Source organism: Rhea pennata, chromosome 1 (genome assembly GCF_028389875.1).
Source record: "Rhea pennata isolate bPtePen1 chromosome 1, bPtePen1.pri, whole genome shotgun sequence".
In the NCBI taxonomy this organism is placed as follows: Eukaryota; Metazoa; Chordata; class Aves; order Rheiformes; family Rheidae; genus Rhea; species Rhea pennata.
Window position 1 is genome coordinate 216,480,734 of NC_084663.1, and position 19,761 is coordinate 216,500,494.

The window sequence follows — 19,761 nt, forward strand, 5'->3', positions numbered from 1 at the left end:
TGAAGCAGCCTGGATTTACAGCATGGGCAAAAGCCAAATGAGTCTGCTGCTACCCGTTCCTCCCAGCCCCAGAGCCCTCCCCTGTTCAGAAGGTCAAGTGTTATGGGAGGAATTATTATTTCATCTGCTTTCACTCCCCTCACCCCCTGCCAGTCTATCACAAATACCAATCGCACCACACAAGGTTGCATTTTTTCCTCCTCTTCTGACCATCAGTATAGATGTCTCCATGGGAAGATGTCATGACAGCCCTCAGAAAGCAGTATTCTCCTTATTTGCTTTATGCATCATGTAAGAAAAATACATCTGACTGTGGGCCAGTCAGCAAAGCCGAGCTGGAGTGCGTCCCACAGCTACAGGAGGTGCACAGCTAATGAAGGAAGGGGTGCTTGACTCAGGACTTCCCTGATGAGCATGAAGGGGCCGGAGGTCTCTGCATGTAGCTGCTCTGTATATGTCCTTTCAGACAAAAGCTGTTCCTGCTGCCTGTGCAGGAAGCCTGTCTTACCTACTGAAGTATATAAAATATCCCTGCCTCTAACACCTCCTACCAGCTTACCTGCTGAGAGCGAAAGCTCTCAGGTTTTTGGACAGGACGAGCTTCGCTCCAGCTAGGAATCCTAATGGTAAGCCTGAGGCTGTGTTTGTGAGCTGATGCCACTCACACTCAAAGCTTCCCATGGTGCTGGTCTGGTCGCAGTGGTGTAGATGCTGTTCCTTGCTTCCCACCCCTGCACCTCTGCCTCTCCAGCCCTGCATAGCTCTGCCATCAGACTCCGGGACCTGCGTAAGTAGGACAGAGTGCCAATATCTCATACCTGCTCTGAGGACACGATGCACAGGAGCAACTGACTAGCAAGTCAGTGGCAGGCTGGCTGTCCCCTCTAGGTCTGAAGGATCAGTGAATTAGATGCAGCAATGAGTGCAGCATCCAAGCTTATCACCAAAACAGTAATCATTGCACTATACCAGAGGTTCACAGTGATGTCCTCACAGGCCAGCTTGGCTTTGCCCGTGTAATGACATGGATGGAGGAATTTGTTTCTACAGAATGTGAAGTGCTTAACAAGAAAAACAATGGGGAAAATAATGGAGAGGCTTCTTGCTAGAGTAACCAACGTTATTGTGCCCATCATCCGCTTTGTTAAGAGCATCACATATCTGAGGGGCTTGCAGAGGCTAATCAAATGCCATGGCCAACATGGCAACTCAGCACAGAAAATGAACATCTGGGCAATGTAAGCTTCAAAAGAAATCTCCCAGCCCTAAACCAGAATATTGCTAGTGTCCTGGGCATGGTGATAGTAAACTGCAGCAGGTCAGCAACTGCCAGCATGGACAAAAAAAGGTACGTGTGCTCACGGAGACTTCTCTGAGATGATAATGAATAGCAGCATGGAATTCCTAAGGAGAGTGACTACGTACATGAAGGTAAATGGGGTGGAGATCCAGAGGTGAGACTCCTCCATGCCACAAATGCCCATTGGGACATAGGTGATGGGAATAAGGACAATGTAATTGTCAGCTGACATGATAGCCTATTCCTTGCACTTTCTCCACAGCTTCCAGTAACTGAGAAACAGGAATAAAACAAATTTTAGTGTTATAGGGCTTGAATACATGTGCTCTCAACCTCAGGGCCACTGCCAGAAGACCTAATGCACAACAACTGTTTGCTGAATCATATCATTGTGGAACAAGTCAGGCTGGAAGAGACCTCAGGAGATCTCTAGTCCAACCTCTTGTTCAAGGCAGGAGCAGTTCTGAAGTCAGGCCAGTTTTGTCTCGGACACCTCCAAGGATGGAAGCTGCATAGCCTCTCTGGACAACCTGTTCCCATTACTGGACTGTGGTTATAAATCAGTCAGCCTTGTGCAACTATAGATTTGCCTTCACTCCTAACAGACAGGAGGTGGACTTAGTTGGGGGTGGCACGAGGTTTAATCCATTTTTTTTATTCTAAACACAGAGAGGGTGTTCTCTTCCCTCTTCCTTGACAGTATGTAACACCCTGTTCTAGTTGCTGCCTGACACAATAAATCTGGATTCCCATCTGGATGTGAACACTCAGGTTAACCTTGATGTTAACCTGGTTAAAAGCAGTTCCACCACAAAGCCTGATGCATGCTCCTTTCCCCATGCTCCTCAGAACACTCTGCACACATCTGTTTTGCAGCTTTGGGCTGACATCCTCTAGGGTTTTTTCTGTGTGCCTTTGAGGACAAAGTGTCTCTCCTATATGTGAAATAATAGCAAAGGTTTTGGAGAACCTGGGTGGATCTAGTAGCTTGGGCTGAAAACACCCCACAAAATGCAACAAATTTTTTGTGCATAGACAAGAATGTGGGAGGTTAAAACCCAAGGAAGAGCCTTTGCAAGACTCAGCTCAACGTGAAGATGCCTATGTTTAGGTGCCTCTCTGGAGGCAGCTGAGCTCTCACACCATTCAGGGTACCACCATCTGCATGGAGCTGTCAGGAGCAATGCGTCTTTCTGCAGTAGTAGCTGGAGGGCAGGTGGCATCCCTGAGGACACCTCAAAGGGCAGCAGACACCAAACAAGGGCAGCTGAAGCGGCCTCAATTAGTAGAGTCCTGGTCAAGCATGGGTGCCTGCTCCAGCCCAGCTGAGTCACTCCCTGGGAAGGAAAGCTGGGTCAGGTTCAAACCCTATTTAACAGCCATGGAGAGCAGTGCACTCAGCACACAGGCTTCCTGCCTGCCACAGCAGCAATAATTTTGATTTCTACCCTTCCACAGATAAAATATCGTTCTAAAAGCTCAGAAACTTGCTCGCTCAGTGCAAGCAGCTCACCAGTTTCCCAGCCCAGTCATGAACGAGGGATTTCTGTGGGCAGTCCTGAAGAGGGGATGTGTAGGTGCTGGAGAATCTGCACTCACAGCAGGCAAGAGACAGAGATATTTACAGGCCTTCTCTGAACCTCAGGGGACCCCAAGCCAGGAGAGAGCTCATTTTGCTTCCCTCTATTCCCTTACCGCACCCGTCTCAGAACATAAATCCTGATAAGAATTAAAAACAGAAAGCCAAGCATCATCTGAGGTGCACCCACCAAACTGCTCTTTCCCCAGGACACTTGCATTCCTCTAGTTGCTTCTGCTCAGACACAGTCCCAGTTCTCCAGGTACGCCCTGTTTGCCTTATTCCTTAGGAATATGACTTTGCATTTGCCTCTACTAAATTAGCTGTATAACAACCCTGTCCATCTCAACAGTATGGTTATATTGGTCTTTGCATCAGCTAAAAATCATATTAGAAACGATTTTACATTTGTTTCTACACAGCTGATAACAATCACATATAGTATCACACTCTGTGTCCAATCACTGCTGAATCTACTCGGAAATACATTGAAAACTTGCTCTTGGTGCCGAGCTATCACTGAATCAAGATTTCACATTTAGCTAACCTGTACTCCATTAACATCTGCTTTACTTATAATGAGGTGTATTCTTTTCTGTCAGAACCCTATGAAAATAAAACATCCTTACATTTGTATTCTGCCATCAGGTAATGTCATCACCCAAAAGTGGAAGCCATCAGAAAATTAAATGACATAATTCTATGGAAATAAAACACTAAAAATAAGTATTGATTGCCATTAACCACATTCTTTTTCCCCTTTTACACTTTATTGATCAAGTCTCATATTCACTTTTCCATTATTTTATTTGGAGCTGATGTCAAACCAAGCAGTTTCAAATTTCTCTGATAATCCCATTTTCACCTTCTCAATATTCTTAGAACATGACAGAAGGGGGGGGTAGGGCTTTTTTCTAACATGCCAACGATCACTGAACACGCCTATCTCAAAAACGTTCCTGTCTGGTCCATTTTTCCAGCTCCCCACTGTTTTTCAGTCACTGCCCCCTTTGCAAAGCATCGTTTCTCCCCGACCTTGCCTGTAGGCAAGGTCCCCTCCTCGCCCGTGCCCACCTGGCTACGTCCTCGTGCCTGAGCCCCCCGACCGGAGCAGGACGGCCACTCGCTCCCGAATCTGCCTCGTTCTCACCCCGTACACGATGGGGTTGAGCATGGGTGGCACAACGACGTAGAGGTTGGCCAGGGAGACGAGGACGTGCCGAGGAACGCGCCGGCCGAACCGGTGTCCTAGGAAGGAGAAGAAGGCCGGAGCGTAAAACATGGCGATGACGCAGAGGTGGGAGCCGCAGGTGTGCAGAGCCTTGGGGGAGGCGCGTGGGGATGGCCACCCCCGGAGGGACCTCAGGATCAGCGCGTAGGAGACGGCGATGGAGACGGCATCCAAGCCGGCCGAGAGGAAACCAGCGGCTACCCCATACCAGACGTTGACGGTGATGTCGGCGCAGGCCAGCTGGGCCACGCCGATGTGCTCGCAGTAGGTGTGCGGCATGACGTTGTGTCCGCAGTACGGCAGCCGCTCGAGGAGGAAAATGGCAGGGAACATGATGCAGAAACTCCTGGTTAAAGCCGCCGCACCGGCTTTCGCGATGGCGGAGCGCGTCAGGGTGGCTGTGTACCGCAGGGGGTCACAAATGGCAACATACCGATCGAAGGCCATTGCCAGTAAAATGGCCGACTCTGCCACAAAAATGAAATAGATGGAGAACATCTGCGCTAAGCAGCCACAGAAAGAGATCTTGGTGGAAACAGACCAGAGGACACCAAGGGTTTTGGGCACGGTGGCAGTGGATAACAGGAGGTCGCACACTGCCAGCATGGACAGGAGGATGTACATGGGTTCATGGAGGCTTTGCTCCTTCACGATGATGACCAGCAGGACCAAGTTGCCTAGAAGGGCGACAACGTACATCAGACAGAATGGGATGGAGATCCAGATGTGAGACTTCTCCATGCCAGGTATGCCGACCAGGATAAAGACTTCGGGGTGTGAGCTGGAGTGGTTGGGCGCTGACATCGTTCAGCGCAAAGCTTTAAGTCATTTCTTATTTGCAGGAGCTGTATGTAATGATAAGAGAATGGCTCTAAGAGCAGCCAAACCACATCCGGGATACTGTATTAGCCACAGGGAAAATGAGTTCTTAATTAGCATTGCTCACAGCTGAGATACTTAAATTTCTGAACCAGATATTCTCTGGAAGTGTTAAATATTGGGCAATTTGCTCAGTCAGGGTTCCCTGCTGCCATTCAGGTCCCTTCATCTGGGCTTGCTAGTGTCATTTCTGCTCCTTGGCTCTTTAACATAAGGAGAATCTTCCACCTGCAACTGCAGGGAGCTACAGCAAGAGATTCATTCCTGAAACAGTGATCACATGAATACTCCTTGGGATGACATTTTGGGTGTGATAGTCATCTCTGCTGCACTGAGAAATCTTCAGGATTGGAGGTATTTTAAGAAGAATTTTCTTCTCTTCCCGAACTGCTACAAACAACGTGTGAGCACTGCTCATCCTGCCCTGGGATCTTATTTAAGGAACATGCAGCATTAATGAACCACAGCAGTCTGAAAGCCACTGAGGAAACAGACCCAGGAGCCTGGTTCGATTCTGTCCTTCATGGGACTTTATATCTCTATATCAGCCCCCAATAAAGGTCTGTGTCTGTAACCCTGTCTGAGAGCTCACTCCTCTGAGAGTAAGAAATGTGAACGGCTGGGAAAAGCTTCTTTCATGCCCAAAAGGGCTGAGGAACAGAAGACTATGTGTTTTTTTTTCCCAACTGCACTGGTAGCTCTGTTTTATAAGACCTGCAGACAGCAATGTCCAATCACCCAGGTACCTGGAGAAATTATCATGTGGGATGTGAGAAGAGATAAAATTAAAAGCCACCAGCAAGAAGACATTACCAACTTGCCCAGGATGTAAAGCAGATTTTATAGTTCCATGAGGAGCAGCCTGCTTTGTGTCAGGGTTGCCACCTTATGTAATACGTCCACACAGCATAAATCAAAGCTCTGAGCTGCTGTTGGATTGCCAGGTGAAATTAAGCCAGTACTGCTCATAAAGAAAGAAAACCTCTGAACTCTCTGACACCAGTGACTGCTGTTTTAAAGGATACGGAAAATTTACAGGCATACTTCTGCGCTAGCTCACACAGTGCACTTGTAATAGCAGGTCACAAGTCCATTCTCAGAGGTGAATTCCTCTACATCAGCTAAGTCTGCAGGACCTGAGCAGGTATGCTGTCCTCTTGCTTTTCTTCAAGAAACACATTACCCGGTTCCCTCCCTCACGCTCTCATGCAGGGATCTGGGGATCATGCAGCCAGATCCGCTGCCAGGGAACGGCTACCCACCTCTGGCAGTGATGTGACACAGTAAGACCCACATGGACAACTCTACTCACATTGCCGCACCTCTCTTATCAGTCTCTGTCTCACCAAAGCTGTACAGGAACAACAGAGCCTTGAGCCCAGCCAACTCGCCAGTCTCCTGTGCCAGGCAATGGGCTCTGCTGTGACCATGCCTGAGCCGGCGGTTTTATACTTCATCCTGAACATGCCAGGAGGGAGCACAGGGCCCTTTTGTTTGTGACTCTAGCCCTGACACAGGTGGAGAAGAGTTTATTTACCAGATTATTTCCTACTGCAGTGCTAATTGGGTGGGGATTGCACAAGCTCTGCAGACCCTCAGGGGTGCCCAGAGCAGTCAGGTAATCGCAGATGCCCCGCAGGAGGGGTGTCCCATAGCTGCCTCAGTGAATCCTCCTCAGTCATCACACCTCAACTTTACACACCAGTAACTTCTGATTCAGTGCCTAGTCCTGGCATTCAAAGGGTTTTTCCAGGCTGTGAAGATGAGCCAGCATGGAGCAAGAGGAGACCTGCCAATCAGATGTGAGTCATCCTTGCCCCAAGACTGGAAGGGCTTGGTGGTTAAGATCTGTTTTAGCTTTTTGTGAATCATGATAATGGAGATGAATTTCGAAGCTCAGAGGTGGACATCAGCAGACATTCCTGCTGTAAACGTTTTAGCTTATATTGTTCTCATTTTGGATTTTAGAAAAGAGTAACAGATTTATTTTGTCCATTAAATCACTATTTCTCCTCTAGAAACCAGCAGAGACCCTGAGAAGACTGCATATTGGGGTCCAAGGAGCCGCGATCAGCCAGTTTCCCAGCTACTATGGACCTTTGGCAGAGCTTTGGGGACCAGCAGGGATCTCTAATACATCAGAGCAGAGCAGCCTGTCAATGACTCTGTCCTCACTGCTGAGTAGCTGTCTCAATTCAGGCAGGACAGATTACAAGAATGTGCTATTTATTATCTGCCTGTTACAAGGTGCCCTGGGAATCTTTTTTAATTAACTAACATTTGCTAAGACATTATGATGATAGAGGCGAGATGAAGTAAAATCATTAAGCTTTACTTATAATTTATTATCCACAGAGCTCTGCAGATGAAGAACAATTAATAAAGGACCATTGTTTATAGACAGCAATTAAAAATGAATGGAAATGTGGTACTTTAACTTGAAACACTTACGGCTTTGTACATGCTGAAAGCGGTGTTTCTCTCCATCTTTATTCAGTAAAGCATTCAAATATAGTTTTAGAGCACTTCTTCAAAACATGCTTAAACCCTGATTCAGCACAAACCTGAAGCATGATCTCAACTTCAGGTATATACTTGACTCCTCAGTGCATATAAACCTGAAAAGCCTGCCCATATATTCACTGAAAACAAAGGTCTGCTTCTTCCACTGACTCCATGGGCTTTGGCTCCTGTCTCACAGCTTTTGAGCTTTTGCATGCAATGCATGGACACTGTAAAACTTTTCCTGTGAAAATTCCTTCCTCCTTCCCAGGAAAAGGTCCTTGCAATCCAAGTATGCCTACAAACAGCCTACTATATCAACTGAGCTGAAAAAAAAGACAAAGAAGCCTTAGAGAGAAATAAAATGCAAAGTGTAGAAGTTCTGGTTTCACAGCACATGTGAGTTATTAACCATTTTAGAAATATAAATCTTCCTGATCAGCTGGCTAATATCCCATTATGCATGCCCCTTTGGACAATAATTGCTGAGCTAGTGATTCATTGACTCAGGGACACTTTGCTGTACCTGTGAGGTTTGTGCCGTGACCCAGCTGACACATTCATCCGGAGAGCAGAACAGTGCCAGGGCTGGGCTTTTAGAACTATTTGCTCATTTTTGTACAACTGTTCCTGGAAATCCAAGGAAGTGGAATGATCCCTAAAATTAACTCACTTCGCACATCTGAACACAAACCCCCATCTCATCCAAGCTGGACGCTAAATTACAGGTGAAAATGTGGATGCCTCCAAGGATGCCTTACCCATGGGAGAGTTTCCACTGGGCTCAGCAGGACTGTTCACTAAGGTACAGCTACTCCCACCTTAAATGTCAGCAGGTCACGAACTCAGTAATATTCTCATCATTCGGATGACAAGACCTAACCCGCAGGCCAATACTATCATGTTATTGCTGTTCTCTTCCCTGTCCTTTTCCCATCATTTATACTTGGCTTGGAAGCTCTCTGCAGCCAGGTCCACTGTTCTGGTTTGCATTTGTAGAGTGCCAGGCACAACAGGGCCCCACCTTCCCCTGGTTCTATAGTAATGATGGTTCAAGTCTGCTCCAGGGGTGTTTATAACAGGGGCCCTTCTCAGGACTACACTCAAATTTCTGGCACCTCTGAGCATACCCACTAACTTTGGCAACTTTGTGTGTGGAGTTAAGCTTGTGCTTAGGTGCGTAACTGAGGAAGGGCAAAGGAGGAGAAGCAGTAAAGAAGGCAGGAGGAATAACCATGCGAGTTAAACTGCCATAGCAGAGGTATCACTAACAAAAAATATTTTTTGATAGTGACAAATTGTGATGGCAGGTCAACTGCTATTAGAGATGTTGAAAAACCTTTCACAAAAAAACCCTTCAACAGTGGGTCACTTGGTCGATGTATTCTTGTTGTCAGGCAGGCAGGTAGGGCTGGAGGAGACCATCTGAATGAGCAAAACAGGTCTCTTGCAGTCACCAGCTGTTTAGCATTTCACCACTGTCTTAAAATCTGTTTTAACCTCTGTGACACCTAGTGGGAGGCTATTCGAGGTCCTCCATGCCCTGAAGACCTTGAAGTGTCTAATTTCAGTCCAAATGTATTCATATTTGCCTATATTTATTTGCTCTCATGACACATTTGTGAAGCAGTCTTGTATCCCATCAGAAATCAAGGACTGGTCTGTAGAAATACTCTTCCTTTTTGCTAAAGAAAAGCCCCAGAACACTCACACAAGTATTTTGAGGACATTAAAAAAAAAGCCAGGAACAGCAGCAGCATTTTTAACCAGCTCTGCTATCATCACTGCTATACAAACAGCTTTTAATCAACAGACTTTCATTTCCACTGTGATTGTCATGGGGTTCCCACCTCGGATGAAACCAGAAAAATACAAAAACAAAAAAAAAAACACAAACTAAAAAAGTGTTGAAAGATTTAAGAACTTTTTAATCTGAAGTCATGAATCTCTTTCTTTCTCTTTTCTTTTGATATTATAACAGTTGCTGAGATGATGAGAGCACATTACGATTTTGGTTGCTCTATTTGTATTGCCCCCAGTCAGCTGGTGAACAAGCTTGGTCCAGGAGAGCGCTCATTGCGCCCGTTCTCAGTTAGGGGTGTTGCGCTGCTGCATCTGCACCTGCTGGCTCTGAGCTCCTGAAGCGGGGCGGGAGATCTTGTGGAGCCCGGAAAAGGGGAGTCCTGCCCCCTCTGCACTGCCAAGGTTCACCAGCCCCTCCAAAAGGCATACGAGCTGTGGCATGACTCCTGCTTCTGCTGACAGTTTCTGCAGCATCTGAAGGACCTGAACCAGCACTTGCATTCCTCGGGACCCCAGTTTTGTACCTGGTGCCTCTGAGGTCCAGACTTGCTGCTGTGGCTGCCTTTGAGGAGCCTTCCCCACCACCGGGGCATTCTGAAACTGCCTTGCAGTGGTGTCAGGTTGCTGGCTAGGCAAGTGTCCTCCACCCCTCCCACTAAGGGAAAATAGGATGTCCTGCAAAAGCTGCTTGATGATCTGCTCCAAGAGCCTTCTTATGGCTATGAGCATGACTACACTAGACCCTTCTTCAGGTCTCATAGCTGATGCAGGGTCAGCGCATCCCGGTTTCTTCCGAACGTTGCTGACATTGCCCTGGGAGCTGGGTTGCAGAGGATGAGCCTTTAGAAATGGCTCCCTAATTTCTGCATTCAAAACACTTTGGCTGTGGCCTCCAGGTGGGCAGTTTCTGAAAGGAGCAAAGAGTTGGTCTCTAGGCTGCTTCAGGGTGGCTCTCTGCCTCAAAACCTGGTTTTCAGCCTCCCCTAGCTGCAAAGGGTTATCTCCACCCAAAAGGCTTGCTAGGCAGCTCTCAGTGTCTTTGGGTTTCCTCATTATTTCCCGCACAGTCACTGGGCTCCTAGCAAGCTCCAGCATTAATGAACCTGGCGTGCTAAGAAAGCGGCTAATTTCTGGGATTTTCTGGATGGTTATCTGCTTCAGAGGGCTGTCTGTGAATAATTCCTTAATGAGGTCAGGGCTGGAAAGCATGCTCTTAATGGGGGGGTTTTCTAGGAGCTGCAACGTCATGTCAGTGGTGGATAACAGCTGACTCTGAAGCTCAGACAAGTGTACTGTGTTCAAGTCAGCGCTGCTTATAAGTCCCTGAAGGTCTTGTGCATTGAAGGTTGAGCCACCCTTGGTCTCTGGTCCAGAGATGCCAGTTCTCTCTGCTGGAATCTTGAAAGCCCCCTGGAAAGAGCTTGTTTTCTGGCCAAGATGGTCCTGGGATCCCCTTCGTGAATGGACCACCAGGTAGATGGTGGCTTCATCACGGATACCGTACTCACCAAGGGTCTTGTGATCCTTCAAAATTCTGCCAGCAAAGACCAGCACAAGCTGGTTGATGGGAGATGAGAAACGCACAGACACCTCCCCTTTGAATTCCCTGATGCATCTGTTAATAGGCACTGCAAACTCCTCCTTCTGCCGGGGGGTCTTCACTGTTACCCTGACAGTTGGAGGGGCAGCAGCTTCGGGGACATCCATGCTTTGACCATCCTTTGGGAAATGATCCCTCAGAGAAGTAGCACTGGAGCTTTTCTTCCTGCAGAAGCAGTGGACAAATGGTGGGAGGGCTGGACACAACAGCCTGGGTTCTTCACCTTCACTGCTACCAACTCCTCTGGCTGCTCTAGACCCTGGTGTTTGGAGAGGCCCAGCTGGGGGGAGACATCTCCATCCACGGGCAGGAACATCAAAGCAAGCTGAGGGCTCTGCTGGTGGCCCACGCTATCCCCTCAACCCCGCCCTGCTCCGAGGACCTCTGTCATCATGTCTCTGCACTGTGACCTCACTGCCAATATCACAGCCTTTCAGTGGCACTGGGCTTGGCACCACAGGTTTCTCCAAACCAGTGCAACAGGAGCACTGCATTTCTTTATCAAAGACACAAACTCACAAGTGGACAAGAGAAGCATGATGTGAACAGCTTCCATATTTTCAAATGCTGCTAGTTTTACTAATGACCATTGTGAAGATCCCGGCAGGGGTATTTTCTTCACCATAGGAGCAAACAGGAAGTGATCTGAGCTGAGTTATATATCAAATTTTGTATTTAATTGGGAAGGGTAAAGGACAGAAATGAGCAGTCAAAACTTCATGATGCAAAGACTGAAAAGACAAAACAGCAAAACAGTGAAACCTCAGCAGTCGTTGATTGCCCATATTGCCCAGGCCCCTGAGACAGGTCCAGCTGTTGCAGAGGACAAGGCACAGATGAATCGCATAGCATGTAATGATGAGAAGCAGCTCTTTTCAGCTGAGGCTTTGTTACACCCTGTGTAACATGCAGTAGACTACCTGGATGGTCTGCAGGCTGTGCAAAATATGTAGAGACTGCCCTAAATACAACCTAGGTTCCAATTTGTCCTCAGGAGTTTTCAGAGGTTCTGACTCTTCCCTGCTCTCCTATGGTGCCAGGCAGGGCTAAGATACTATTCTTGGCATTGCTGGCACAACTCACACTCACTCTGCACAGGTGTAAACGATGACATCGGGGTGGTGAGCACTGCCATTCTGCTTCAGCCCTGAGGATAAACAGTGCCCAGACCCCAGTGTCTCAGAGTGGCACGTAGGAGAGAAATGCAGCAGAGGGAGGTACAGAGCAGAGAGGAGAAGCATGCGTTTGTCTCCACAACCCACCCAGTAAAGCATGAAGGAAAGATCTCCTGGCTCATGTACATTCCCTCCTGTTCCTCATCCCAGAGTGGCTTCCCACAGTGGAAGGGAAACCGATGCCTCAGCTTTGAAGTACATCTGGCAGTTCAGCACTTAAAAAGCCCTCGGTGCCACCGAGGGTTTCTTAAGCCCACAGGAACTTAGTAGAGGGGTGACAATGGGAGTCTCCTCAAACCTGCACATTGGCTCTGGGAGACCCATGGAGGTGACCAGCTCTTGCTGCTGTGAAACCTGTTTTGAGGGGAAGGCACAAACTGAAACACAGGAAATTCCATCTGAACATTAAAAAAAACCCGCTTTTTTTCACTGTGAGAGTGATCAAACACAGGAAAAGGTTGTCCACAGAGGTTGTGGAGTCTCCGTCCTTGGAGGTACTTAAAACTCAACCAGACACAAGTCTGGGCAATCTGCTCAAGCTGACACTGCTCTGAGCAGAGGGTTGGACCAGATGGTCTCCAGAGCTTCCTGCAAACGTCAACTATTTGCGGCTCTGTGAGAGGCAATGAAGTGGCTATAGCCTCTGAGGGCTTTTCCAACTCATTCTGCCAACAGAAAAAAGGCACAGTGTCAGTGTTTAGCAGCTTCCTGGCTAGATTTGTACTTCCTGTTGCCTGTACAGAATATCCAGTGTTTCATCCCCCTCCTCTTTGCCCTCCACAGCCCATCCCCAGCAAAACTCCCAGAGACTCTGTAGGAAGCACCAGCACTTTATTCAGCCAGCTGTAACGCTCAGCCTACATCAGGGCTGCCATGGCAGAGCATGGGGGCTATCACCCCTGCAGCAGGGCTGGGTCTGGCTGCTTCCTTGCCGGACACCACCAGGGAGTCGGCTCTGCTGCTCTGCAGTGGCCACACTGCCCGGTCTTCTCTGAAGAACATCCTGAGGCATGCTGCAGCCATGGTCCAAGAGCATTGCTTATTCAGAGCCAACAGTACTCAGCTGCAATTTTTGCAATGGTTTACAGAATCCTTGACATTTAACAGCTGAGCCAGGAAGGCCATCAGGACTTTGCTATGAGACAACACAATGGTCCCATCTGAGCATATACCATCCACCTCGCCAACACACCAGAGCACTGTGGACAGAAGGTGCCTTGCGCTTTGGTGGTTAGAGCTGGACAGACCAGAGAGTTGCTGTGACTTTATCAGGAGACTGAGAAGCTCCATCCATGTGGGAAAAGCCCATTTCTACTGTTCACAGGCCATGGAAACCAGAGGGCTATCTCATGGCAGAATGGTGGCTGCTGGTATTGGTGTCTCCAAGGTCCTGCATGTTAAAATGATGAGACAAAAATTCATCTTGAAAGTGCTGCAGAGCATCCTAATTTTTCAATGTTTTTTTCCAACATGAGACCTGAAATTCTGGCAAGCTTCTCCTTGAGGTCTCCAGTGCTGCTTTCACTCCCTTCGCCCTGTGGGTCTTTATTGTTGCTTGGGGGATTTTAGCACGTGCTGGTGCACAGTATCTGGAGATGAAGGTCTCCCCTCTTTCTGACATTGTCACCCATGGTGTGAGATTCACTGAAGTGGAGGCAGATGTATGCAGATGCCCAGAACTGGCATGCTGTTTTTGCAGTAACTAGCACTCGTTCTTCATATTTGCACTGCTTTTCACAACTGTCTGAAGCAGACTGCCATTGACATCAGGTAGAATATGATATTACTGATGCACTTGGTGCATACACCAATGTGAGGAACAAGAAAAAGTTCAATAAAACTAGTTTTGTGTTGAAGTAGAAATCAAATATATGACAACAAAGTGATGGGTAATTGATCAGTCAGAAGTATGGTCTGAAAAGGATTTTGAGAAGTAATGTGCCTCACAATGAGCACTGCTCAGCAGTGCAATATTTTCCCCAAAAGAGAAAATTTCCCTGTGGGATGTGTAGGTCATAGGAGATCATTGTCCCTCTGTAGGCAGCACCAGAGTCTTTAGTTCAGCTTTGGTCATCATGGCTTAAGCGATATGCTTCCCTTAAACAAAAGACAATAAAGCCTTTCCCAATCTCAGAGGGCTCTTCAGCATGTAAACACCTTGAACAGCAAGAGGTTCCAAGGTCCTTCAGTAATGCAAGCTACATGTATGAGGGCAGGAGGATAACTTATTGCCTCTGCCATAGTAAACACCACTTGGTCTATCCAGCTGCAGTTGGTGTACCAGGCTCTGCTCTGATGTCTGACCAAATATTCAGTCTAGGCGCTGAGACAGTAGACAAAAGCTCAAAGAAAAAGAAAGGTAGCTGTAGGAGAGCAAATCAAAGCAGCAGCTGTAGGTGACAGTAAATCAGCAAGCACAAGAGTCTTGATAATCCTCATCTGAATTCTCTGCCCCAGTCTCTTCTAAACAGACAGTTCAGGGGAAGCATCTCTAGGAGAAACCTGTAGCAATGAAGGGACTGATGACCCAAGCCCACATTTCCAGAAACCCTGTCACTTTTGACCTCTCTTGAGCTTGCTGGGCAAGCCTGTTTCTCCAGGTTTGCAGTGCTTGGTACTCTTTTCCAGATCTTGGCCCACGTACCCCTTGCCACACAGCACCTGTCAGCATCTGCTGCTCCGGCCGCAGCAGGGGCACTGACCCACGGGGCAGAAGAGGCGGACCACTCGCTCCCGGATCTGCCTCGTTTTCACCCCGTATACAATGGGGTTGAGCATTGGTGGGACCACAACATAGAGGTTGGCCAGGAGGATATGAACGTGACCAGGGATGTGGTGGCCAAAACGATGTGTAAGAAAGGAGAAGAATGCGGGCATGTAGAACATGAGGATGACACAGAGGTGGGAGCCACAGGTGCTCAGTGTTTTGAGACGGGCCTCATGGGTCGGGAGGCGAAAGACCACCTTCAGGATCAGAGCATAAGAGACAGCGATGAGCACAACATCGAGGCCAGTGGAGAGCAGAACTGTTGTAAGTCCATACCAGACGTTGGCTTTTATATCAGCACAGGCCAAGCGGGCTATGCCCATGTGCTCGCAGTAGGTATGTGGCATGATGTTGTGTCCACAGTACGGCAACCGCTTCAGGAGGAAGATGGGTGGGAACATGATGCACAATGCCCTGACAACAGCAGTCACAGCGATTTTCCCAATCACCGAGGGAGTTAATGTTGAAGAGTATCTCAGGGGGTCGCATACAGCAACGTACCGATCAAATGCCATTGCCAGCAAGACGGAGGACTCCACAATAAAACTGAAATGTGTGAAGAACATCTGAGTAATGCAGGCATCAAAAGAAATTTCTCTGGCACTGAACCAGAAGATCGCCAGCATTTTGGGCACCGTTGTGGTTGAAAGCATTAGGTCAGCAGCAGCCAGCATAGCCAGGAAGAGGTACATGGGCTCGTGGAGGCTCCTCTCCGTGATGATGACAAAGAGGAGGACAGAGTTCACAAACACAGCAGTGAGGTACATCAGGCAGAAGGGGACAGAGATCCATATGTGGGACTCCTCCATGCCCGGGATGCCTGTCAGGACGAAGGTGATAGGATCAAAACTGCTGTCATTGAGCTCATACATGGTGCTGCTTGAGTCTGTGCTCAGGGTCAGTCCGGCTTTCTGTAAGAGAAAATCAGCAGAATAAATAATGCCTGGTGATCCAGATGCTGGCCTTGCCCACCTACAAATGAGAACACAGTGACCCATACAGCATCCTATTTGCAAATGACTTCCAAACTGAGCCATTTCTGAATGCCGAGGGCTTGATTTGGTATATGCTGTTGTAAAAATGAATTGTTTCATTCTTTCCTATTAGCCCTTATGAACTGTATCTGTAAGAAAAAAAAATCTCTGTTCATCCATTTGCACTGCAAAACAGGCTAGGTCTTTTTCTCTCTCAGCTTTACCTATTGTCACAGAGATCACAGAAATGCCGGTAAAAGTCATAATGACTATGTTGGGATCAGTGGGTTTTATTTCTGTGTATATCTGGAAAGTGATGTGTCTTAGCTTTCTTAGAGTTGTACATCTCTTCAGACCCTGGAACTTAGACTGGCACGTTACTCCCTGTATTCCCAACCGCATAAACACATTTACCTGCTTGCAGATGTGCAAAGTGTCTCTTGTGCCTCCTCATCCCACAGAGAACCAAACACCAAACACATCCACTTTCTGAATGACCTGAAACAACTCTCTTAACCTGTCTGATTCCCTGTCTGCCTGCGGAGAAGCTAGTTCCTTCTTTCCTTGCCTTGGAACAGTGCAACAGGTTTGTTGGACAAAGAAATTGTGACACAAAACGCAAGGGAACAAGTGCTATCAGGGCAGCAAAGTCATGCTAAAATTCCAGAGAGACCCAGAGAGACATGAGGACTCCTGCACTGATGGTCAGGCTACATGGGCCATTTCCGGCCTCTTGGCTTAACCTTTTGCAGGTTTTTGCAGCATCCCAAAGATCCAGGGTAACCTCGACTCAGAGTAAATTCCATGAAGGTTCATATAATACCAATAGGTTTAGTCTACAGAATCCTCTGTGGATGCTGACAAGGACTTTGAGAAGGAGAAGGAATGCTGCAGAGCAGCTACTTCTCTCTGTTCTCCCCAATTTGTATTTCCACATTATGTATGTCCAACTATACATTAGAAAAAGCCTAGGCCAGGGTTGGAATGCGAGAAAATATGTTTGATCGGTACCAAGGCGAAACCATCCTTCTTCAAATCTGCTTACAGCCTGTTCTGTTTTCATTGCAAACTGCAGGCATCTGAGTACACTACATGTTTGTATTTCTAAGTGCTTCCATTAATAAGTGTTCTTGCTCTATATGAACCAACAGTCCACTGAAAACCTCAGTCAGTATAGCAAAGGTCTTTGGTGTATCACAAATATTTATCCAGTCACTTCTTCCTTTTTTAAGACCATCTAATTCAACAGAGGTGAATAAACACAAGCTAAGTCTACATTTTAAAACCAAATGAGCCTGAGAACATCCCCAGGCACCAAAGCCAGTCAATATAGATGGTTTACAAAACAGCTCTGCAAGACTTTACACCTGCAGTTCTTAGTGATATGGAGACATATTTCTCTCACCTGCAGATTTACTTCCTTCCATTCTTTTCAAAGAAGAAAGTAGTGCCCCAAATGTCAATGTTAATATAAAATGACTCACCAAGGGCCAGCCCCAATGAGGAACGAGGAACCGCAGAACTGCATGTGAGTAAGAACCCCTATCGATACCGCGGAAAGCCGATGATACTAGTTCTTCCTCCTCCTCAACCTCAGAAGGAACATCAGCCCGTCAACTTGTGGAAGTTTAAATTGCTAGTGCATTAAAGATTAACAGCAGGTAACACTCTCAGCTGGGTCAAGACATTTCCTGCTTTTCCATCATTTGCATTACAAGTGTTTTTACTTTGTCCCGCCTCGGCTCAGGCTAAGTCTCCTGACCACAACAAGTACTTGGGAGGGAGACAGGCACCACGTATTGCCTGAGCAGGGCTCCCAGGGTCCAGAGGCAACATTCCTGGTGGCCAGGAAGAGTTTTATCCTTCAAAGAGTGAAAATGTTCTTGCTATACTGGTGAGACCTCCCAAAATATCCTCTGAGTTTTGCTTATGTTGCCATGTACATCTGTGGGAGGGATTTCTCTATCTGTCTGACTCCTACCCGTGGTCAATGATCTACAAATCATGAAGCCTGTAAGCGGCTGTGAGCCCAAAGCTGACGATCTTGTTGTTACAAAACAGCCGGCTGCCTGGCTTTTACTCAGATTGCACTGCCAGTCTGAACTGGCCTCAACTGGAATACCACAAACACCAGAATTGCATAATTTATAATACATTATTATTGGAAAATAATTTTTAAAGTACAAAAAAAGTAGCAAAAAAAAGAAAGAACAGAAACAGCAGCTATGTGTATTTAGAGGATGCAAAAAAACTTATTAAAAGATGACTTGAGAAATGCTTTGTCTGCAAACATGTTGAAGATTCATCGGTGTAACAGAAAGAAAAAAGCATTTGAACAGATAGAAATGCATGAATTAATCACTTCTTTCATTGCAGGACAAAGCCAAAATGATTGAAAATAACTGTATTTTCTTGATGAAATGGAGGAGTAGGTGTTTAATACAGTTTGGCCTGCAATGAAATGTTCATCATTCAGAGATTGCCTGTTCTGTTTCACTACTGTAGTTATTCAGGTTCAGAAATAATATGCAACCAATGCAAGCAGACAGAAAAGAGTGCATCAATGCATTTTTTTAGTAGTCATAAATAACTATTGATTTTCTCCCTCCACTAAACTGCCCCATCCTACCTGCTGTGTGCTGAGTCCTCACTGCGGGCACTCCAGATTTGATCTACCTGGAAAACACCCAGCAAGTTTTTGGATGCTGTAAATATCATCAGTCACAACCACCACACTCAGTTTTGCCCAAGTACCTGTCTTTATGTTTGCTCAGGAAGACGAATTTACTTCTGAAATGTTGTTACAGTTCTCAGTTTAACATCCTACTACCAAAGACCGGATCCCTGCAGCTCACTGATGACCCCAGCTCCCCCCAGGACTAGTACAGAGCACAAAGAAATACCTTCAGGTCTCAGGGCTGCCTGTGTGCTTGCATCTGGGGCTTCAGCCCCATCCTGGTGGGGAGGACCTCCGTGAGTCACCAGGGAAGTGCTTTTCCACCCAGGATGGAGAGCACTGTCTCCTGCAGAGCTATTACCCAGGGCTTTAGTGCAAGTTCTACTGCATAATGGGCTATAATGCGAGACTTTTGCATCATGACATCATGAGGACACCCTCTTTCTGCAGCGGGGCTCCAATACCTTTGAATTAGCAGCAGTGCATCCACCTTGGTATTCATGGCACGCAGGACAACTCTCGCGGGGGACAGGTGTGCCATAAAACTCAGTCCTTTCCTGTCAATTGGTCTGATAAAGATGTTAATTCTCCTGTCACACCATGGCTTGTGTCTTGGCACTAAAGGTATGTAAGGTCTTGCTGAACCCATGTGACCAGTTCATATTTCAGTACGCTTTTAAATTTCCTGTGCATTTCTCTCCCCATGGTTTCCACAGAATAAAGCTGGTCCAAAGTCTTTCAAACTGAAAGTACAGGGCCTGTGAGGAAGAGCTATTCCAGTTCTCAAATTTTCCAGCTTGGGAGGAATTTCAAGGATCATCATGGTTTTCATATCAGAAGACATTTTTAAGATAAGCTGGAATACTCTCTAGCCACACAGCAATTAAAGAGGAAACTAAAATTTCGGGTGTGCTCCCCAAAAATATCTCTCCTCTATTGCTAGTGGGGGATGACACTTCTCAGGAGGGCATCACAAAAATACTCAAGCTACAGGTAAAACATGTTTTCTTCTTGCCGAAACCATACATATAAGGGCAGAAACACCAAAAGGAAAGCGCCAGGCTTGTGCTCTGAGGCACAGGGACCCAGCAAAGAGCAGGAGCAACCAAGAAACCACCACGGCTGGAACACAAGCCCGGTTTGCTGAAGCACAGTGCTAGACTCAGATCAGCAGCTCAAGCCCAGTAAGGAACTTACAGATGCAATCTTTCATTCGGTAGCAGAGCCAGCGCTGTCAGTGTGTTAATGTTTAAGCCATTGCCCCCAAGCTGTTG

General features: G+C 47.0%; 3 protein-coding genes across 3 annotated transcripts; all 3 read right to left on the minus strand.

Annotated features, from left to right (window-relative positions):
- Nucleotides 1-3,957: 3,957 nt before the first annotated feature.
- LOC134147825 (olfactory receptor 52B2-like) lies at nt 3,958-4,914 on the minus strand. Its single transcript, XM_062589375.1, has one exon. It carries the CDS (start codon nt 4,912-4,914, stop codon nt 3,958-3,960), a length of 957 nt encoding a protein of 318 aa, XP_062445359.1.
- A 4,665-nt stretch (nt 4,915-9,579) lies between these two features.
- On the minus strand, nt 9,580-11,001 carry LOC134147891 (ubiquilin-1-like). Its single transcript, XM_062589497.1, has one exon. The coding sequence runs from the start codon at nt 10,999-11,001 to the stop codon at nt 9,580-9,582; it is 1,422 nt and encodes a 473-aa protein (XP_062445481.1).
- Nucleotides 11,002-14,733: 3,732 nt separating this feature from the next.
- Nucleotides 14,734-15,747, minus strand: LOC134142050 (olfactory receptor 52B2-like). The gene has a single exon (XM_062578788.1). It carries the CDS (start codon nt 15,706-15,708, stop codon nt 14,734-14,736), a length of 975 nt encoding a protein of 324 aa, XP_062434772.1. The 5' UTR covers nt 15,709-15,747.
- Between the last annotated feature and the right edge of the window lie 4,014 nt (nt 15,748-19,761).